The sequence below is a fragment of the Poecilia mexicana genome, unplaced genomic scaffold (genome assembly GCF_051168715.1).
Source record: "Poecilia mexicana isolate PSO_F unplaced genomic scaffold, ASM5116871v1 scaffold_2, whole genome shotgun sequence".
NCBI classification, from domain to species: Eukaryota; Metazoa; Chordata; class Actinopteri; order Cyprinodontiformes; family Poeciliidae; genus Poecilia; species Poecilia mexicana.
Genome location: NW_028263371.1, coordinates 30,229,107 through 30,252,503, shown reverse-complemented (window position 1 = coordinate 30,252,503; position 23,397 = coordinate 30,229,107). Strand labels below are relative to the sequence as shown.

The following is a 23,397-nucleotide window of genomic DNA, read 5'->3' as shown; positions in this document are numbered from 1 at the left end:
AGACTAGGAGATGTACCGGTAAGTGTTGTATACTCCATCTTCTCCGCTGTGGAACGAAAGAAATTATTATTTTAGGGAAGTCTTTTGAATAATGTACAGATCTGTGTTTTTTTTTATTATGAAACACTTTATTATTCATGATATTAATATCTTGACAAAGTAGAAAAATAACACCACCCTGCTGTTTGTGTACATCTCTTCAAAAACTGATGCACAATATAACATCTTTTTTGAATGCATGATATAAAACATTAATGTTTAGCTGCTAGTCTAGACAGGAAGCACTTTGTCTCAATCTTGGTTAAAAACAATTATTGACGGTTTGCGTTAATTCTCTGTCAGTGGCTTGGGATGGTAACAAATTATATTGAACTTCAGCAATAATATCAAAGATACAGAACCACAAAGGTAAGAGCAAATAAAGACAATAACACACACCCTGATGCCAAATCAAACCGTCATTTTAATGATCTTACCTGATAAAAAAAAAAAAATCTCGGTTTCAAGTTTAGTGTGAAATACATTCAGAAATCTAAAATGTGTACCAATTTAAATGCTTCTTGATTATTTTATTTTAATTTTTTACTTACATTTTTCAAAAATATTTTTGAAAACTTTTTGCAGCTAGTAATTAGTAATAACTGCTAATTATTACTAATAATAGCAGTTTTACTAATTATTACTAATTAGCAGTTATTATTAACTGCTAAGGTGTAAAAATTAATTTTACACCTCACAATTCATTTTGTGAGGTGTAAAATGATTTTTTTTTGTTAAAAACAGGTATAAAAACACAGTAAAAAATTATAAAAACAAAACAAAGCACAATTAAATAATAATAATAATAATAAAAACTACTAACATCTAAACAATCAGACTAGCAACTGCAAACACTGTTGAAGTATCTGATCTCGTAACGGGTTTTGCTCCAATTAACTTCAGGTATATCGTGTTTCTGTGTATTTATTTTTAGAGTTTTTTGTCTTCAGTTTGCTCCCTGTGTCTCTGTCTCTTCCCCGTTGATTGTTCCCAGGTGTGTCTCGGTCCCTTGATTACCCCTGTGTGTATTTAGTCCCACCTGTTGTCTGTGTTCTTTGTCGGGTCCTTGTCTTTGTTTGTTGATTGTCATGCGTATGCTGCTGCGTCAGTCTGTACTCTCCAGTGGAACTGCCAAGTCCTGGTTTGTGCTTGCTCTCGGTTTTGTCCTTATTGTCAGTTGCTACCAGGATTTAGTGTACTTGTTTCCTGCCGTGCTGCCTGTCTTGGATTGCTTGTGAGCATTTTCGTTATTAAAATCATCATCATCACCATAATCTGGGTCTCAGCGTCTCTCCTCACCTCATCCACTACACCGACCATGACACTTATTATATAATATTCCAACACTCCTTTTAAACATTCAAATTAGGTGCTTCTGTAGTCATGGTGATGGATTACAGGTGTTAGAGCTGGTCTGTATTCAATATTTTGGACATTAACTGCTCGCTGCACCTTGTCCTTATGTTAAAATATTTTGGGATTTATGAGACATAACCTGAACAGCAATGATATTCTGGGTTTTGATTATTTAACACATGTACAGTTTTATTTCTCTACTCTTTTTTCATCCTCGCTGTTTTGCCTCTGCTTCTCAGATGTTCGTAGTCTGACGTCTTTGTTCGACACTGGTGACTCGTCCAAACTTGAAAACAAAATGAAAATTGTTAGTAAGAAATGAATCTGTCTTGTAATGTTAGGAAATATAAAGTTAACACATTAGAAGGGAATGTAAAAGATGAGATAAATCTCCATCTGTGTAGCTGAGGAATGAATGAATAAAATCCTTACTTCTGATTGTCTGTGGCGTTCTCTGAAGGTTTCCTATTCCTGGGAATGATTTTAGAGTCAGTAAATCAAATTTGAGACATTAATGATGTGAAACTCGACAACAAGAGATGCTGTTTAATTGAGGTACCTGTTCTGAGATATTCTTCTGAATTGTAAAACACAAATACAGATCAGGACCCCAACAATCAGGAATACAACAATCAGAGGCCATCCTGTAGGAAGAAGATGAAATGTGTTTCAACAACAGAACAAAGTTAAAAATCAACATGTGAGAACCTGAACATGAACTTACTGAAACCTCTGAAATCTGATTCCAATCGTTTATTCAAACCTGGTAAAAGAGATTCAAACATTTACAATCACAAAGTGGTCTGCAGTTTATACACAGTGCCCAAAATTAATCACAACCATGGAGGTCCCCCATACACACGCACGCACGCACGCACGCACGCACGCACACACACACACACACACACACACACACACACACACACACACACACACACACACACACCACTTTGCTCCTATTGTTTTCCACATTTTGTTGTATTAAAAATCTAAACTTTCATGCATTTTAAAGAGATTTTATGAGACCAGCACAATGATATGCAGATATGAAGATGAGGGAGAATGATGCATACATTTCAGTTTCAACAGAAATCTGAGAAGTGAAGTCGATTAATCTATTGCCTAAATTCACACCAAAACTGAATGGCTTTTTGGTGTGAAGCAGATCAAAAATTAAGTAGATTGTTAATTTGATTTTCTGCACACTTGACGCTCTTCGTCCAATCTGATTGAGATGGAGCAATTTAATAAATTAAAAAAATATACAAATATTCTGGCCTCTAAACATGGAATGTTCATAGAGACATTAGTAACATAAAAATGCAAACTGGAGGGAATTTTATCAAATATTGAAACAACTTAAAACAAATGTGTGACAGACGTTTCATATTTTTAATTTTATTGTTTGAAATAGGGTCTCTTCATAATCACTTTCCCAAAAGTGTTTGGTTGAACTGTGACAAAACTGAAAAGATTGATGGATGAGAATATATCTGTGAGGCCCTGTGCGTTAGAGTTCCTCACCTTCATCAGACGAATCTTTGAAATCAGGAACGGTGACCAGCAGCTCTCTGGGAGCAGCAGAGTCCACAGATACTAAACATCCAACCTGTGTGCTGCTGACAGCTGACAGCAGAGCTGTGGTGGTGACGGTGACGGTACCGTTGGTGTTGGTCTCTCTGCTGGTGTTGCAGTGGGAGAAGCTGAGGTTCTGATCGGAAACAGTCAGTGTTACCATGGGAACAGGTCGACCTGTGGCTGAACAGGTCACAACCGACCCTGGAGGAGAGTTTGATCTGCTGATAGTAATGAAGGGTCCATGCAGCTCTGTGGAGAGAACAGACATGATGGTTGACATCAAGTTATTGAAATGAACCCTGTAATCCTCTTGGTGTATGCTAGGTGGTAGCATGCTGGATTAGCTGTGAATTTCATACCATTTTTTTTAAAAAACGGCTCCTTTTGGTTTTGACTGCTTTGCAGCTTGCTACTGATTTATTTTTGGGCATTTGTCATGATGCGCAACCATAATAAGAAGACGGTTTACAACATGAGTAACTTCTAAAGAAGAGCTGCAAAAGCATATGTGGATAAGCGGTGCTCATGAACAACAGATGGTGTCGTCCATGTTGCTGTGAAGTGTCGTTTCTGGAACTGTCCATATTATTTACCAAGAGAAAGTGTTACTTTGACAACTGCTCACATTCCACCCTCAGCTGCTACTGACGATGCATAATTTCATCAGTTCAGTTGTTGCTAAGCTGAAGACATTACACCCCAACGCATTTGTGGCAACATTTGTGGATTTCAGCCACGCCCAATATCTGCTGCAGTTACATTTTAACAGTTTGACAGCTGCCCTACCAGAGAAAACAAGACGTTGGATTTCTTCTATGTAAATGTCAAAGATGGACACGTCTCCAAAGCAAGACCTTCTCTTGACAAATCAAAAAATATTAAAGATGTGAGGTAAGGCATGAAGAAGATCACAGGTTTTCAATACAATGGATGATTTGACAGATAGAAATCTGGATAGAGCAAATGAGCTGAACTCATCATCACCATCATCATCATCATCATGATCATCATCATCATCATCATCATCATCATCATCATCATGATCATGATCATCATCATCATCATCATGATCATGATCATCATCATCATCATCATGATCATGATCATCATCATCATCATCATCCTCTCCTGCCCCCAGCCAAACAGACATCCTACCCTCCTTTCATTTGAGATCCTTCCTGTCAAGCCTCAGATGTTTTATTTTCTACCTCAGTCACGGATTCTTCTGCTTTTAACCAAATCAGGAGATGCAGCTGCTCTCTTTGCCTCCCTGTTCCACTTCTCTGTATCTATAAAAAGTATAAAGAGGCAGCTGGAGGACTGAACCAGAACAGTCCAAGAGTCCTGAACAGAACAGGTGCTAAGCAACACAGGAGCACCACAGGGTACCGCACTCTTACCCTTCCTTTTCACTCTGTAGACTTTGACTTCCACTGCGAAACAGACTCCCGTTATCTACAAAAATATTCAAATGACTTTGCAGCCGTTACTTGTGTCAGAGATGGTCCAGAAGCTAAGTGCAGAGAGCTGAAGGACCGCTTTGTGTCATGGTGTGGGAACAATCATCTCATCTTGAATATGAACAAAAAAAAGTTGATTTTAGATTTAGATTTTTAGGAACAGAGTTAGATCAAACCCCATTTCCATCAAGGGTAGGGTTGCAACCTTTCAGAAATTAAAATAAGGGACCAGTCCCTATATATGTAAAGCAGGGGGAGGGAGGGCGTGCTGCAGTGGCAGGGTAGTGTGTGTTACCCAGAAAGCAGTTGGGCGCAATATCGCAACACCAACACTGTTAGTCAAACAATGAGTGGGGCAGTGTACTATATAAAGTCCAGGATTATAAATACCTCGGTATTCATCTGGACAACAAACCGACTAGAGTTAGAACAGTAAAGCTACAAGAAGGGACAGAGTAGACTTCACTTCTTAAGGAAACTAAGGTCCTTCAGTGTTTGCACAGACTGTACTTTGTTGAGGAGAGCATCATCTTCTGCTGTCATGTGTTGTGGAAACAACATCAGACTCAAGCGCCTGATAAAGAAGGCTGGTTCTGTTCTGGGGACGACTGTGGAAACTCTGAGGATGATGATACAAAGAAGGATTTGTCACTAAATCAAGTTAATTATGAACAATCCTGAACATCCTCTTCACAAGAAGAAATGGTGTCTTCTGTCAGAGGGTTTTCTAGAAATGGAGCTAATAGTGAAAATTCAACCTGGAAGACTCCATCCCCTCCGTTCGTCCATCGGCGTCATGCTCATCTCCGACCTCAGCGTTGGACCTCACCTGGCGTGTCCAATCATCAATCAAGCTCAGCATAAAAGGATCCACACCCAAGCCGTCGGCCGCTTCCCAACTGCGTTCAACCCACCACCTCCCCTTCTCCACCCACATCCTTCGGCTCTCCAGGATGGCACCCTTTCCAGACCTCCACCACCAGTGTCGGGCCCCGGGGGGAGAGCATCCCTAATCGGTTATCGGGATCTTCATCGAGTTCACATCAAATCTCAGCTCAGATCAGCTGCCGGGGCCCGAGCGCCAAAGAACTGTTATTCATTGCCGTCATTAAATCTTTTAATTGTTCCTTTTTCTTCGTCTGAGTCTTTCCAGATTGAACTGCTGACTGTCACATGAGACCCTTTCTGCTCAATCATGAGCATCTTTTTATAGAAACCTGAATAATATGTGTGACAACATTCAATTTCCCTTTGGGATGAATAAAGTATTTTTGAAATGTATAGTTTCAGGTTCTCACCATAAACTGTCAGACATGTTCGTCCTGTCAGAGCTCCATCAGGATATGTGTTGAACAGACAGAGATAACATCCTGCATCCTGATCTGTAACGTTCCTGATAACTATAGAGTTCTTCTGCAGTCCAGCTTCTGTAAACTGAACTTTATCTTTAAATCCATCATTCACTGTTTCACCATAATACTCGCTGTAGGAACCAATATTCCTCTCTGTTCTCTCCAGGACCTTCTGCCAGGTGACCTGCTGGACGTCTTTAGTTTCCAGCAGCTGACAGCTGAGAGGAGCATCTTCTCCTACTGCTGCTGACACCATCTGCTGGGTTTGGATCACAGCTGCTAGTCCTGCAGGAGATAATCAAAGAAAATGGATCAGTATATCTTTATTTATATTATGTATCATTCCATAAGAGTGCTTTCATTTACTCTTTGTGTTCTTAGGATTGAGTCACAAGGGTTGAGAAACAACCATGTTTGTCGCAATTTTATATTAACCATATTTAGTTCACTTCTTTTTTTCTCTGGCAGCCCCAAGTAAAACTTTAAGATGTGAAAAGCCTCAATGAGCTCTTAGCTTCTCAAAATGATGGGATTTCATTGAACAGGCTGCCATCAAATAGATTTGTAATAATCTATTTACATATCCTGGTTATAAGGACAATAAAATGATCTGGTCTCTATCAGATTCTCTAATGTACAAAATCAGACCATATTTCTCCACTGTCATTTATTAAACCAAGGAGGGAAACGAAGCTAAAAGAGAGATCTGTCTGAACAAGTCTGGGAATGTCAATGGACTGAAACCTTGTTATTAAAACCAACATTCCTCCCCTATTATTTAACAGACAAGTCAGAACTGAGTTACTGCAGCTTAATGTGGTTCTAGAAGCTGTAAAATATATTTTTGCTCTTTTGTTTAACTACACATTACAGCAAGAAATCTGTTGTGCTTTTCTAGACAACATTTGATTTAAATCTATTTTGTTCTTAATAATGCTTCAGACCATACAATGTTACATACTTATATTTAAAATTATAGAGCTAAAAGAATGTGTTCTTTTTTATGAGAATGACTGTTATTGTGTTTAGGCAACAACTCATTAGGTTAAGGTAGTTGATTAATCTTACCCACTGAAGCCATTACTACAGTTTGGTACTGGGCTGGAACACATTTTGCCATCAGAGCCATTTGCCCTTCAATCTTCACATTCAGGTATTTTTGGCTTTAGTTAACAGTATTGTGTAAACACTGAAGAGAGGCAGGCTCTAACGGTAAAGACAGCTGCTAGATGTTATCAGTGTCGGTTAGCAGGATGAAGCCTGTCCTGCAGCACTGAGGTCACCTGGCACCCAAATAACTCCCAACAGGGGTGGAGAACAAAAGGAGACTCTTTCACCTGTTTTCTTTATGCCTGAACATGGTCATGCTAAGAAGGTCACTTGGTTGGTTGGTTTACAGTGGTCATCATAACTAACATTAGTAAGTAGAGTTTCTCCTGTATAAGACCTGAAATTGCAGTAGTGTAACTCAAATTGTTTTGAGTTAGAACTGTCTGGAGTCTCCTGCGTGGTTGTAATTTCACCTCCCAAGTTGATCTTAGCAACATAAAATGAAATGTACTTTTTATGACGTCCATGGAGTTTTATAGCACAGAAATATGACTATTGTTCATATATAGAAAGTGCTGGTGAGCTGATCCTCCTGCTGGCCAGTATAACCACAAGGTTATTACACAATAACCTTGTGTTGCCACATCAAGATATTGCAACACAACAATGTATTTTGTTTCCTCACAGTTAAACTTGACGTTGAGCAATGTTCGTCTTTCTTTCTGTTCCTTATGAAACAGCCCTGTTTTACAATTCTGCAGACTGTCCAAACCTTAAGGCAACATCATCATTTATAAGTGAACCATATTAAAAATGAAAGCATGTTCTCTTCTGAGTCTTACTGCAGTAAACATTATGAGATAAATGTTCTCAAGATCTGAGTCCTAAAACCAGAGTCTAAGTAAAGTCTGAGTCTTTTATTTTGCGTGACTGAAGTCAAAGTGCAGCTTTTTGTTTTCCAGGTAAATGCATGTCTTTGTTTTCAGTTCATCGGGGCTAGGAGCCGTTGAGACCTCTATTGTGATTAAAACACGTCTTTCAGGATGGATTGTTCCTTTTGTGTGGACATCCCAGTTCCTCCAGTCTGATTTGACGGTTAACAAACCTTCATTTCATACTTCCCCACCTTGTCAGTTAAATATAAACACGCCTCACCAGTTACTCTTTAGCTAGAAGCTGTTTACCTGTGGCATTCCCTGTCATTAAATCATTGTGTGTTCCTCTGCAATAAATGTGATCAAAACACTGTTTTCTTCAACATCTTAACCTGGCTTTTATCTGTGAAAAGCATCGTTATGTCTTTACCTTTTCTATTCACACTATTTGAACCTTCACATTTGTTTTCATTTTAGAAGAACCAGTTAGAACTTGAACCACATTTCACTTTTACAGAGCCCAAGGAGGACATGGGGAATTTTTGGTTATTTCTTTTGCATTATCTCGCAATAATGTTCTGGTCAGTTAATGCGGCATAATTTAATACTGAGTCTTTCTTATGGTGGTCAGGGCAGCGTACTTTCTGCTCTAATATAAGGTGTTCGTAAGGCTTTTCCATGTATGTCTTGTTAGTTTGTGAGATCTGAAGTTTTATATCTTTTTCTTGAGGATAGAAATGCATCACAAACCTATGTGCAAAATGCAAAACACATCAAACAAGCTTTTTCCATCTCTTTTAAGATGTAAACAAACTTTCAGTAAGAAGTGAAGAAAAAAAGAAGAAATCCAAACTTTTTGGACTCCGAGAAATTTTCATGGGTTATTAAAGTCATATCTCACTGTTTGTGTCATTTTTGTATTGGTAGTCTGACTTTAATCTCAAAATTCTGAGATTAAAGTGAGAATTATTTTTGAGATTAAAGTCAGAACTGTTTTATATTTTTCTTCCAGTGGCCCTAATCCTCTTCCGTAAAGTAGTAATTCAAGCAAAAGGCAAGTTCATGTACTAAAGCACATTTGGCATCCCTTAAAGACAGATAAGTCAGAGAGGAAAAAAACAATTCAAATTTCCTAATCAAAGTTTTTGTTTTGTTATAAATATTAAACATTTGAAACCAAGACCCACAGTTAGTTACTGTAATATTTCGCCCAACATCCAGCCTGCAGATGTATTTTATAGATTTACTGGCCCTCTGTGAGCAACAGGCTCAGCAGATGAGAATTGAAGCCAGAAACTCAAGTTACTTAAAATATTATTCACCAGGTAAAAAGTCTGCAGCAGTAAAACTATTAGAAGTACATTTATTTAAGAAATTAATTGAATTGTAGGTTAAACATGAATCCCCTCTCGCCCCGCCCATCGGTTTAATGATTATAGTAAAAAAAAAAAAAAAACGAAGCTGCATGAAGCAGCAATGTTGGCTCTGTGCCACCATTGTTTGGTCTGAACCGAAATGTTACAGTGGTTGAACTAAGAACGGTTCTGTTAAGTCCAAATCATCAGATTTCAGAGTACCTAATGAATTAATTCAGATCGGAACGCATTTATTTATGAACAAATAATTGAATTAATGAATGAATGAATGAATAACAAGTAGGCATGCTTTCATCATAGGAATAAATTAGAAAACAAAAAATCAACTCCGTGTACACGATCAGTGTTTGTTCTCACCTTTCTGAAATGATCCTCCGAAGGTAAAAAGACAGAAAATTAAACACATTCCCTCCATGCGGCATCGCAACGTGGTGCTGGAAAGCAGAAAGCGGAGAAATGATTCAAAGATAACACGTGGAGCCTCTTAACCAATGAGTCATTTGATTCATTGTCTAACTCACTCTACTACTCACTCTATCACTCTACTATCGTCGGGTACTACTGTCAGTACCGACGATAATATCATTCATTACTTTAGCTGCAGCTTGGTGTTTTCCTTCACTTCCAGACACCCAAACAAATCAACTTTTAATTCTGTAAATGTTTCTCCGTCAGAAAGCAAACTGTTGAGTTCCTTCTGAAATAAAAGTGATTGTTTTATATATTCTTGCTTGGGGCTCTGTCTCCCTCTTTGGATGGATTTGTGCATATTTTCACATCCAGAAATCAAATCAAATATTTCTTTACATTGATCCAAACTGTTGCAACATCTTTTTATTTATTTATTTTTAGCAACCATTATTTTATATAATTACTTATTTAATATGTTAAGAACTGCTATTGACTGGTTTCACAGCAATTAGAAATTTCATCCATTTTAAATCATTCATTAAAAAAAATGTTAAAAAATGATTTTTTTCCCCCCTTGGTCCAAATATATTCAGTTTGATTTTGCTTTTGCCATCGTAGCTACAATAGATTGACAAATTAGAAGAGTTCAACATATAATTGAGCACTGAACTTAAAGGTAAAGTGACTTCTGTTTTTTTTTTTTTTTTTACTTAATTGTTAAAAATGTCATGTGACAATATATCAGACAGATATTACCCGGCAACCTTGGATGGGCTGAAGGTAAAGTGATTTGTCCTCTCAATGTGTGGCGTGTGACAGAAAAGATGAGACACACACGTTCAATTAAGCACAAAGGTTTATTCTTCTTCTAAACATACTCCATATACAATATACTCCACATACAATAATTTGTATAAAATACTTCAGGTATCACTGAGTAACTCAGTACATGACAAACGGCCATAATATCACTTTAAACTGAACAAGGATTATTTTTAACAAGCTCAATGTGACATTATAAATTTTACCACATCACAAAATCTATTCACAGATGGCATTTGATAATATAAACCACATTATAGTTTTATTTTTAAAGTTTGTACTTTAAGTCAAATACCCTGTCCCTTTTTCTCAGACCATTTGGATTTGAATGATAAAATCAAAATACATAAATTGCGCTTAACATTTTTAATATGTTTTACAATTTTTATTCTGCACTAAAACAATATACTTTAATATTTAATCACTTTAGTTTTTTAACTGTATCCTAGTGGTGTCATGTTGAATCACATGAAGTAACTGAACTGCATTGAAGCGCTTCTTCTTCTTCCTTTTTATATGGCGGTTGGTAAAGAACTTTAAGGTGCATTACCGCCACCTTTCTGACGGCATATGGATCAGATTTTTTTTACTACAATCTCCTTATGACAGCCTTTCTTTTCAGAAAACTAAAAATACTGTTAAAAACTACATTCCCGGATGAATTCGCTTATATCTAATTTACTTTTATTCCTATCTAAATTTCTAATTAACACCTCTCTTTCATGAACATTCTTATTACATACTAAAAAGATATGTTTTACTGTTTCTAATTTTTCACAATAATTACAACAACCCGGATTATGTTTATTAATTATTTTAAAAGTACTATTTAATCCTGTATGTCCAAATCTTATTCTGGATATAATATCTTCTTCCTTTTTTAATTCCACTACATTTTCTTAATTCCCCAACTTTTTTTGGATATTATGATAAAATCTAGCATTGCCTCCTCTATCCCATTGTTCTTGCCATTTATTCTTAATATACATTTTTATAATATTCTTTATCTCATTTTTACTTATTTTAATATCTTAATCAACTTTTTTTTGCAGCACTTTTAGTAAAAATATCAGCCAACTAATTTCCTACTACAACAATGTGGGCAGGAATCCATACTAGTTTAACCTGAGATCCATGATTTTTAATCCTGAAAATTGAGTGAATTATATCCAATATAATATCTTGCATTGATTCTGAATTTATGTCTTGAATACTTATTAATGCACTACTTGAATGTGAACAAGTACATACTCTGAATATTCTCTTTCTATATATCTCTTCAACAGTCTCCCTTTTTTCAGTAAGTTTAAATCGACTTCAGTCTGTCCAAAGATCCATGATGGAATAACAGGAATAGCAACCACAGGTTATCTATTCCTACATCTTTTACTTTATTCATAATTCATGGCATAGTTTCTAGAAAGAACTAGGAGAAGGCAGAGGAGCTTGATTTTTTCACAGATGATCTATCTCATACCGTACCGTTACAGTGAGACAGAGTGGTCACGACTGAGGAACAGGACAGTGAAAAACACTGATAGCTTCAGGGTCAGTTTCACCATCATATAAAATAGAATTTATTGCTTTACAAGAGAAAATATTGTGTAAGATCTTCAAATGCCTCTAATTAAATTGATTTGGGCCACAAAACGTACGGCTGCAGTTATTTATCAGGAAACAAGTTCAAATTTTGGGTTCCTGTTGTCATGGTTATGGGTTGGACTCGCTGTTTTGTCTCTGGTTTTCAGATGTTCGTAGCTCGTAGGATGAATGAATGAAATCCTTAAATCTCATCGTCTGTGTCAAGTTGTGACAGTTTGTCCTTTCTGTGATTTTTAGAGGAATCAAATGAAACGGTCAAGAACAAAATGTTTCCAGGACATTAATTTGGTAAAACAACAAAATCACTGATTGAAGTGAAGTACCTGTTCAGATATCTCCTTCTGAGTCGACGTAAACATATACACAACAGCAACATCAGCAATACAAAAGTCATCGTCCATTCTTCAGGAGGATGAAATGTGTTTCAACGATAGAACAATGAGGAAAAATCAACATGTGGGAATCTGAGTATGGACTTACTGGGGACTTAAAATTGTTCACCCGACTGAAAAAAAATTATTTAAATATTTACAATCACAAAGGCGTCATCAGTCACTAACTACTAACTAAATGAGAGTATTAAAAAGCTCCTGCCTATCACCAGATATCATTTTGACTCCAGGAACGGTGACCAGCAGCTCTCTGGGATCAGTAAAGTCCACTTCCACTGAACATCCAACCAGTGTGTTGCTGGGAGCTGAAAGCAGACTTCTCTTACTTGACATTCATAACCGAGCTGCCGCAGTAGAACAACAATAATACGAAACATGGAGATGTATTAATTTAGAGCAGTGCGACACAGCAAAGGGTAAGTAACACATAAAGTAACTGAATAATAACTAAAAACAACTCGTATTCTTTTTTCTTGCTCTCTGTGTAGGCTACGCAGATTCATTGCCATAGCAATTGACAGATAACCACACCACTATTCCATCAGGATTCAACACCAAAAAATATTTAAACATTTTACACACAAAGAATAGAACATTCAGTCTGAACAGTATCATGTTTTCAGGCTTGATGGCGATTATTAATTAGTGATCGTGTTAACACAACAGTGGTAGATTCCATAATTTAAACTCCTGCCCTGTTTTGTCTGAGTTGGTGTGAGGGTCACCGTTTTTGTTCTTTTTTTTTTTCTTTTTAACTGGACCTAAATACCCCTGATTCCGCAGCACATTTACATGCTAAAATGGTCAAAGTCGAACTATCATAGATAACATCTCTCTCCCTACCTTTTTTTTTTATTAAAACGTTTTCCAGGTCTAATTGTAGTGTTGACAATTTGTAGCAAAGCACTGTGTCCCTTTTTCTTTTTTATATCATACATTTAAGATTTAGATCGTTATGTTGACAACTTCACAGTTAGAATAATTAATCGCAAAGTGACAAAACCTTTACTCACTACATAGAGGTGCAAAAAATTAGTTTTCACTATATGCAATGCAACATATAAGGGCGCCAAATTGAAAAACTATGTTAGCCGGCATTTTCTGTATGTCTTCAGAGAGTACATACAGAAAAGTACATACATAAAATTCAACATCTACAAATTAAAAAGAATTTTTCATTTTTTAACAAAATACACTTAGAAATATGAAAATGACTTTAAAATGTGCTTACACTTATATACCTGCTGTTTAAAGAAGTTAGATTATTTTTAGATTTCTTTGCTGACTTTAACAGATTTAAAGAAAAACAATACGGTCTTTGATTATATATGATCATGATAAATGCTTTACTAAATCAGTAAATAGCTTCGTGTCTCTAAGAACTGACTGCAAACCACATAATTCGTCTTGGAGAAACCATCTGCATACCTGTATTTTTAAGACCAGATCGTTCTTTCAACAGAAAGTTTTCTGACTAAATTGAGTTGAATTCATTCATTATCCAGTAATCTCTGAGAATTTTAAATTAACATGCAGTTGAATCTTGGTTTTGACTCTTCAGTCTCCTGGTGGCTGCAGCTGGTGAGAGGCTTTGGGATTGCAAAAGTGTCTCGTTTACATTTAATGTGCTAAAAAGTGCTTGCTCTGATCATGCTGACTACATTACAAGCCATCACAGGACTAATCATCTTCCCTACCATAAGCCTGGAGGGTAGTATTTACTTAATCTCACAATGTGTACAAAAGAAATAAACAGAGGGCCGTCAGTGGTTGCCTCTTTCTGATCTCTCAAGCCTTAATTTATAGAGGCTATAAAAAAAAAATCACATTTTCAGTAAAGAAATTCAACAGGCAAAAGAAGGGGCATAGCAAGTTTATTTTTTGGATGCTGTAGAGTAAACAGAATGTCAATCAGCACCTGAACTTGAAAAGCTGAATGAAATATTAATTGCATGCCAGTGATTCTATAACAGCAAATTATAGCAGGTGATACAATAGATGTCCACAACAAAAGCATTTTTATGCACATTTTATATGAATTTGACAGACAATAAAATGGCTCATAATTGTCATGTTTAAAGTAATATCGTGAATCACAGGATAGTTTGCTTCCAGTGTATTAATCACATTTATCAGTATCTTTTTCAAAGTGCACTGGTAAACCATTTATGCAATCAACAACAACATGCCTTTTCTGGTGATGAGTACCGTTATATTTACAGCCTTCCTGAACCAGATTTCCACTCTCCTTGTTTTTCTCACATACAATGATGTCAAACTCCACATTACTGCATATTAAGATGTTATCTTTTGATTTACAAATGTCTTTGATTAATTGTTCATTACCAATTATGAATGTATTTTTTGGCTTACATTCTTTCTTGTTTTTATTTTTAATAAATATGTCCCGGTTTTTAATTCCGTTTGTACATTTTTCATCAAGAGTGTTGCCAGGTAAATCAGTGTTTCCGATGATGTGCCTTTTTTTGAAGTCATCATAGGTTGGTTTTCCTTTGATCTCCTTAAACACAGCAGCCATGCAGAGCAGAACAAATGACAAACGAAGAAACACGTTCCTCATCATTTCCTGATGAAGAAAAAAACCTTTTTATAATTTTCACACTTGCACAGACTCTGTCTGATGACTGAAGGGAGTTGGAGAATGCTTTTTAAGCACCTTAACAGAATTTAGTCAACAGTGTTAGTAAGGTAGCTATTTTCCTCTTTGTCACTAGATTTTCATTGCATTCATTATGCTTACTTAGAAAAGGCAGGTGGTAATTTTTGTTATGTAATACCTCTACAGAAAAAGGATCATTTAACTGGTCTAATGACCTATTTGGAAATACTCTTGCCAAACATGATCTGCTGTTAATGAGTCAATCTAAACACTTATTAGACAATCATGAGATAAACTGAGCAGATAAAGTTGATGTTGGTAATAACACCAAAATCAACAGAAAAAATAGTCAGACAACAACACACAGCAACTTCTTTGTATTTACACATCATATCCAGATCTAATTCTTTCTTTATCAAGCAATGTAAGCAATGACAAAGCAATAGTCTATCCAGACAGAGAAATAAAAAATAATTTTGCCACCTTTGTTCTCTTCTACCTAAGGAATTGTTATTCAGGTTGTTGGATGATCAGTGTTGCTAAAGCAGGAGTGGGTTCTCAAAGGCTCCAGCTGCTGCAGGTCTTCAGGGAGAATCGCCCTCGGGTGATGCAGCGTGCCGCATTAAGCACATTTTATACTGTTCAGATCTGGTGGCACAGGCAAATTCATCAGATTAAAATCAAACAAGTTTTCATAAGGGGTTTTACCCTAGATCGCTCTTTGCTCGTTTTTCCGATTAAATTATGCAAAAGAGATGAGGCAGACTTTAAGGACTTTCCTCTTCCTAGATGGTGCAATCCAACATGATGCTTGATTTTCTTTTTGAACATTTAGCTGTTATTATGCAGGATGTATCTGATAAACAATGTAAAATTAGAGGCTGTGTATTTCTGTATGGATTATGATGCGATAAAGCATGACTCTTTTTCACAACAGTCACTCAATGTTATCTTCCATGCCTTTGGTTTAAGGTGGGAATAGATAACAGAAGGCAAAATAAACATTGGTTTTAATTCATTTTTACTGATGTGTGCATCAGTTTTCTGCAAGGAGAAATAAGTAGGCAGAAGTAGCTTTAATTCCCTTTATAAGAAGCGATTCCCAACTAACTGCATCTGCTGTTCAGCAACTTTAAGATGAAGGCCTCTTCTAGTGACAACTCCATATCTGACTGATTTACCTATCATTTCATTTTACTCATGACTTTCAGAGAAACTCCTTCACGATTTGTTTTATCTTACTTTATTTGCATAAACTGCTCTGTGTGTGCTGTTGCAAATTATGTTCATACTCTTAAGAAGATATGACAGTTTATGGTCAGATAATTATTTTAAAACTCGTCCACTAGTTCTCTGTTTTATCATATGTAAAAGGAGCATTTGTTGACAGTTGCAGATGTTGGTCATAATATTTCGAGACGTCAATATTTTTCTTTGCAGAAAAATATTCTTTGCAGGAAACTTTGACTAGGCCAAAGAACATTTAAATTAATTCTGACCAATTAGATTTTTAAGTGAAACTTATAACATTTCTTTTATATATACCTATGCAATTCCAAGCAACTCAAAGAGCAAAAAGTTTCCTAAATAAATACATAAATAAGACACACTGGTGCTGGGAATGTGATTATGAACAACCAGAAGATCAACATTAATGTCATTTATTCATATTTATATATAATATTTATCATCTAGGTCTGTTTGCAGAACTAAATAGACTTTATTCAGGAGAGGAACTTGTGACAGAAAACATCTGAGATGATGAATTTTGCCTTTAATAAAATATAGAAATTACAAATAATTCATTTCAATTTAAACATGTAGAAGTGAGAATTATCAAGCCATGAGTTAGCATTAATTATCCATGAAAATCAGTCTACAAATCTTTTGAATTCCTTAGTATGAGTCAGAGATGGCTCCAGATTGAGCAACAGTGGCATCTGCTGTTTGTACAGAGATGTGAAAAAAACCTCAATTCATATTAATCATCAGCAAAATAATTGAAAATATTTCACTGCATGAAAACAGAATATGCTTTGAATATGTGAGTTATACATTTGACATGAACCTTATGACATTATAACATCCAGCAGCTCCATCTGCTGTTTGTACAAGGAAGGAAATGGTTTGAAGACTTGAGGTTTCTCATTCTGTTATAAATGAGTAAAGTTATTTAATTAAAAACAGCAATTCGCTTGAACCTTCTACATTTTAGAAGCTATTGGAGGTTGGTTGAAAAAAAAAGAAAGAAAAAAAAGTCAGCCTTCATTAACTGATCTGGCTAGATTTTGAAGGTGCGTAGGTCTTCCATTAACACAATCAACTTCAATGTAACTTCCTAGATAATCTTCACCATTGTAGAGACAGTTGGGAAACCTGCTGGTTTTGTTATGTACACAGTCGACAATTGTAAATTCTAAGGTTATCATTTCTTTCGTCTGACCTGAGCTACAGATGCTGTTTAACTTGCCTTCAGGGTCTAAGATGAACGTATTTTTGTATTTGCAATTTGCATAATTAATCCTTTTCATTTTCCTGTTGCAATCCTCTGAACGCATGTACCGAACGACATGTTTATCAAAGAAGTTCAGAGCTTCTGAGAGCTCTGCTGCAGCGAGCAGCACCAGCAGAAAGGCGGCCACCTGGATCTTCATGGTTACCTCTGGAAAGGAAAAAGAAAAGGTTTTCTTATAGAGGCTTTGGAGCAGAACGTAGGATCATTTCATAAAACTAGAGATGTTATCTTCTAAGTTTGAAATATACTGAAATATACCATCTAAGTTCCAAAATGCATTAACGGATTGATGTCTCCAAAGTAATGAACACTTTTGCCTTGCAATAGTGTTCATTACATTACGTAGTTTGTGGTGCTTTTTCATTATCACCACAAATTTCAATATATTTTGAGTTTTTTATTTATTTATTTATTTACTCACCAAAAAGCCTGAAAAGTGTGAGGCAGAAAACTCTTTTACCGCAATTACAGATGCAGGTTTTTTGGGTTTCTGCCGCCTCTGCATATGGCGAGATTGAAATTTCTGGCAGTTGGTTTAAGTAAAGTAGCTAAATAAAATCCATTGAACTTTGTGAATGCAATATTAAAACATAAGATAAAGTTCAAAGGGTGCTAATATTGTTGCAAGGCACCTTAAAAAAAGTTAGAACCCATTAAAAGTCTACAGGCTTTGTGCTTCACTGCAGGGTTAATATCTGACTGCCTCGTCAGGAACTGTTTTATGAACAATGACTCAGTAAAATACTCTTAAAAATGAGTGTTAATTGAAATGTGTGCAATAGTGAGAACCTCTGACTTACTCAACTGTTGGAAAAGCTTCACCTTCTGTACTTTATTGGTCAACTTGTTGGTTGGAACAACAGGGATGTTTTCTGTTGATCTTTCCTGAAAAAGCATTGAGTTCATCTTCAAACCTCAGAGTGAATTTTCTTCTTAGTATGACACTTTAATACCAAAGACACAGGTTCATGTGTGTGTCTGTACATGCAGATACTTTAATGTCCCTTTTTACTGACAATTAGCAACACAAACTGCTTTAGGTTGTCTCATTCAGTACCAGTGATATGAAGAAATTTTTTACGTCTTAAATGTTTCAGTTCGTCATAGAGATTTTAATATCGGACAAAAAATAACCTGATTAAATTTGTTATGTAGGTTCTAAACACATCATTCTAAAGAGGAGTCACATAGCCCAGTGATGGTCTATGATTTTAACAGTTACCACAAAACATCTACTATCACACATAACACCCTGAGTTGTTCTTTTCTGCAAAAACAAGCATTACCAAACATCAGTAGAAATCAAATAATTTCACCTTTCTCGTGATCACTTACCTTGGTTGGTTCAGTAAGAAGCTTCCAGGGATGCAGGTGAGATTATAGAAACGTTCTTTCTCTGTTAAGTTAAATGAAGCCCATCAAAATTCATCTCCTTCCACCTTTTCCTCCTTATATGTTGTTCAATATGCAAGAAACTAAAGGAGGAGTTTTCTAACTGACCTATCACCGTCTAATACTTTCAGAACTATACCAAATAAAGAAATAACTCTCATTCTACCCAAAGCACTATAAATAGATAGTTAGCTGAGATGAGCTCTGATTGGTTATTTAAGCTTTCATAATGGATATTTATAATGCAACATGCAGATCATGATTGGTCAATAACTGATGTGTCGATCACTTGCTGTTTGACAGAGATAAAACAATCATGCAGCTAAAGCGGATGTGAAAACTAGGAACTGCTTTGACTGTGATCTGAGATAAAGAATTAAACAAAAAGTTGTTTGAAGAGGTGTCATACTGATGTACAAGAATAAAAAGCTGAAGTACTTTCAGCTAAATGAAAAACAAAATATGAGAGAATTAAAGACGCCGTAGTTCATGAGGAATCAGTTTTATCACCTCTCACTTCTAATATGGAAGCTGGGATATCCAGTTGTAGCTGTGGTGTTGACCTCTGACCTTTGGCAATAGTGTAACAAATAAGTTAATAAAATATTTTTTAAAAATCAATTAGTAAAATAGTAAATGAATCCTGAAGATATTAGGAAAAAAATACTGCCTTCTGAAACCTTTTTTTGGGGTCTGATTGAATTGTTTTCCTTCCCTCATGGCGACTTTGATTGTGGGATTTTGTTCATTGTGACACAATAAAATTACACACAGTCAGTTTCCTGATGCAAACGCAGCATAAAACGTCACAAAACATTTGCGTTCAAACTTGCAGGTGAAAAAATATATTCACTATTAATTGAGCAGCTTTCTGAGAATGTAGACTGACTACAAACAAGAGCACTGATTGCTCTGATGTTCTGTTTATCTTTACTTTTCTTATTGATATGTAGCTCTCCTTGTCTGTGTTCCTGGAGCAATAAAGGACATCTCTGATGTTTCCTTTCATTCTTATGTCATGCAGAAATAATTCTCCCCATGAAAATCTGAACTTTTCTGGCGTTTAACAGTTTTTCTTTCATTATTGTATTTGGTTGTTGTTTATGTTCTTGTTTAAATCAGTTGGGATTAAAGTGAACTGAACTTTCTTATCTCTTCTTTCTTGGTAAAGAAAAATATATTAACTTGAGCAGCTTTCTGAGAATGTAGACTGACTACAAACAAGAGCACTGATTGTTCTGATGTTCTGTTTATCTTTACTTTTCTTATTGATATGTAGTTCTGTTTTTCCTCTAAAGCCTATAGATTTAGATTGGAAAATAAATGTGTGGTTTTCTATCTTTTTAATAAAACTACTTGATTACACCGATTTCACCTGAATGCAGCATTAACTGACATCTACAATAATCGACACAAGAGGGCGCTGTTATTGTGGTGATAGTGATGAAGAGGAGGTTAAAGTTTCCTCACTGTCAGGCTGATGATGGTTGAGTTTTGAAACTGTGAACAAGGCTGGAGACGAGTCATAAAACATAGAAGTGCTGGTCAGATGTTGAACCTTCAAATAAATGATTCTTTTAAATCTAAAAGCAGAAATAAACTTTTGTCAAACATGTTTGGCTGCAGAATCTCTGCTTAATCATGTGAAAGTTTCCAGGTTTACAAAAATATGCATTATGAGCAACACCAAACTGAACTGATATGAATATGAAGCAACCATTGACGCTCTGTGTCCTGCTGCTAATATATTGTGGTTATGAAACAGGCAACAAATTTCCTTGAGCAACCAAACATTTGGTTCCTTTAGCAGCAATCATTATTTTATTTTATTATCTGATACTAGTTCTGATGACTTAGTTGTTTTGAACTGGAAAGTGTTGTGAAGCTGGTTAAACATTAAACTTTTTTTATGTTAATAGCCTCTTCTTCCTGGAATCAAAGGCTCAAATCCCTCCCTCTGCCCCACATCTAGTGAAAGAAGAAGCTAATTGGCTGCAGCCTCTCTGCACTGACACGTCATTGGTAGATCAGAGCTCAAAGCTGTTTCTGTTTGCAGAAAATGAAACTAACAGTCACTGACTGAGAAGAGAAATGGAGCAGCAGGCCGTTCAGCTGGACAGAGAAACTTTCTCCTGTTCCATCTGTCTGGATCTACTGAAGGATCCGGTGGCTATTCCCTGTGGACACAGCTACTGTATGGACTGTATTACAAACTTCTGGGATGAAGGTGATGAGAGGAAAAGCTACCACTGTCCTCAGTGCAGACAGACCTTCACACAGAGGCCTGTTCTGCAGAAGAACACCATGCTAGCAGCTTTAGCGGAGCAGCTGAAGAAGACTGGACTCCAAGCTGCTCCTGCTGACCACTGCTATGCTGAACCTGAAGATGTGGCCTGTGATGTCTGCAGTGGGAGAAAACTGAAAGCCATCAAGTCTTGTTTAGTCTGTCTGGCCTCTTTCTGTGAGAAACACCTTCAACCTCATTATGATTCAGCTCCTTTGAAGAAACACAAGCTGGTGGAGCCGTCCAAGAACCTCCAGGAGAACATTTGCTGTAAGCATGATGAGGTGATGAAGATGTTCTGCCGCACTGATCAGAAGTGTATCTGTTATCTCTGCTCTGTGGATGAACATAAAGGCCACGACACAGTGTCAGTTGCAGCAGAAAGGACTGAGAGGCAGAGAGAGCTGGAGGAGAGAAGAGGAAAAATCCAGCAGATGATCCAGAACCAGGAGAAAGATGTGAAGCTGCTTCAGCAGGAGGTGGAGGCCATCAATCACTCTGCTAATAAAACAGTGGAGGACAGTGAGAAGATCTTCACTGAGCTGATCCGTCTCCTCCAGAAAAGAAGCTCTGAGGTGAAGCAGCAGATCAGATCCCAGCAGGAAACTGAAGTGAGTCGAGTCAAAGATGTTCAGGAGAAGCTGGAGCAGGAGATCAGAGAGCTGAAGAGGAAAGACGCTGAGCTGGAGCAGCTCTCAATCATAGAGGATCACTACCAGTTTCTACACAACTACCCTTCACTTCCACTCAGTGAGTCTAAACATTCATCCATCATCAACATCCGTCCTCTGAGACACTTTGAGGACGTGACAGCAGCTGTGTCACAGCTCGGAGAGAAACTACAGGACGTCCTGAGAGACTCATGGACAAACATCTCATTGATGGTCACTGAGGTGGATGTTCTACTGTCAGGACCAGAACCAAAGAGCAGAGCTGGATTCTTGAAATATTCACGTGAAATCAGTGTGGATTCAAATACACCACACCAACACCTGGTACTATCAGAGGGGAACAGGAAGGTGACAGCGATTGAGCAAGATCAGTTTTATCCTAGTCATCCAGACAGATTCACTGGATGGTGTCAGGTTCTGAGTAGAGAGAGTCTGACTGGACGTTGTTACTGGGAGGTGGAGTGGAGCGGGAAACAAGTTTCTGTGGCAGTCACATACAAGAACATTGGCAGAGTAGGAATTGGGAATGAATGTAGTTTTGGACGTAATGATAAATCTTGGGCATTAGAGTGTTCCCAAAACAATTTTAAATTTGGTCACAACAACATTTGGACCTCTGTTTCAGGTCCAGGTTCCTCCAGAGTCGGAGTGTTCCTGGATCACACAGCAGGTCTTCTGTCCTTCTACAGCGTCTCTGAAACCATGACTCTCCTCCACAGAGTCCAGACCAGATTCACTCAGCCGCTGCTGGCTGGAGTTCATATTGGATATTATGTAGACTCTGCAGAGTTCTGTAAACTGAAGTAGATTCTCTCTGATTGTTGATCAGGGTTCATTGCTCTGTTGTTCTGCTCGTTTTTTATTTTTATCTCTATGTTGTTGTTGTTGTTTTTTTTTTTTCATTTTTATATGACTGAAATATTTCTCCCCATCAAAATCTAATCTTATCTGGGCTCTAATATTTGTATTGTTGTATTCGGTTGTTTTTGTTATTGTTTAAATCAGTTGAGACTGAGGTGAACTGAACATGTTTCTGATTTTTTTTCTTGTCCTGAAAACAAACTAATATCAACTAAGAACTGATGCTATTTTCTTATCAATTATTTAGATGTAGAAAATAAATTGATGTGCATCAAATAATGTTAACTTTATTTAAATAAAAAAATGAAACATTAAAAGAAAGAATATGAAGTTTCTTTCACCTCTGTAAAGAAACTACAGAACAACAAAACAGAACTGCACGCCGTTGCTCTAAATTCGTGCCAAATAAAACTTTCACTTTTCTCTGCAAGAGCAAGAGTGAAACTGCGACATCTAGTGGTCACTTTGTCAAGAATACAACAACCGGAAAACACTGTTTTGTGTTGCTGTTTAATCTTTTGTATTTCCAGAATTGTTACCTGTGGGACTGCTCTAGAAATGTGGAATAAAAATTTGCTAAGTCTATAGATAGTATAAGAATACAGTTTTTACATGTTCAGATATAGTTTATGTTTTAAATCAAAATTAAAAGGTGATAAGTTGAAAAAAATGTTTGATATATGTTTTTTATGCACTTTGCTACCGGCAGGGTTTTCTTTTTGTGAATTACAACTCTTTGGG

General features: G+C 36.6%; 1 protein-coding gene, 1 long non-coding RNA gene and 1 pseudogene across 3 annotated transcripts; 1 reads left to right on the top strand and 2 right to left on the bottom strand.

Annotated features, from left to right (window-relative positions):
- Positions 1-2,027: 2,027 nt before the first annotated feature.
- Positions 2,028-9,523, bottom strand: LOC106909960 (OX-2 membrane glycoprotein-like; annotated as a pseudogene). The gene is made up of 4 exons (XR_015765774.1): positions 9,444-9,523; positions 5,732-6,070; positions 2,920-3,222; positions 2,028-2,158 (listed from the first exon to the last, which is right to left on the bottom strand). The product of XR_015765774.1 is annotated as an OX-2 membrane glycoprotein-like (transcript).
- A 7,164-nt stretch (positions 9,524-16,687) lies between these two features.
- Positions 16,688-18,900, bottom strand: LOC148160757 (uncharacterized). The gene is made up of 3 exons (XR_015765746.1): positions 18,784-18,900; positions 18,249-18,333; positions 16,688-17,595 (listed from the first exon to the last, which is right to left on the bottom strand). It is a non-coding gene; the product is annotated as an uncharacterized LOC148160757 (long non-coding RNA).
- A 1,993-nt stretch (positions 18,901-20,893) lies between these two features.
- LOC106916908 (tripartite motif-containing protein 16-like) lies at positions 20,894-23,326 on the top strand. The gene has a single exon (XM_088014323.1). The coding sequence runs from the start codon at positions 20,932-20,934 to the stop codon at positions 22,600-22,602; it is 1,671 nt and encodes a 556-aa protein (XP_087870449.1). The 5' UTR covers positions 20,894-20,931; the 3' UTR covers positions 22,603-23,326.
- Positions 23,327-23,397: the final 71 nt, after the last annotated feature.

Excerpts from the sequence above, each read along its gene's own strand:
- LOC106916908 (XM_088014323.1), top strand. The coding sequence starts at position 20,932 with ATGGAGCAGCAGGCCGTTCAGCTGGACAGAGAAACTTTCTCCTGTTCC.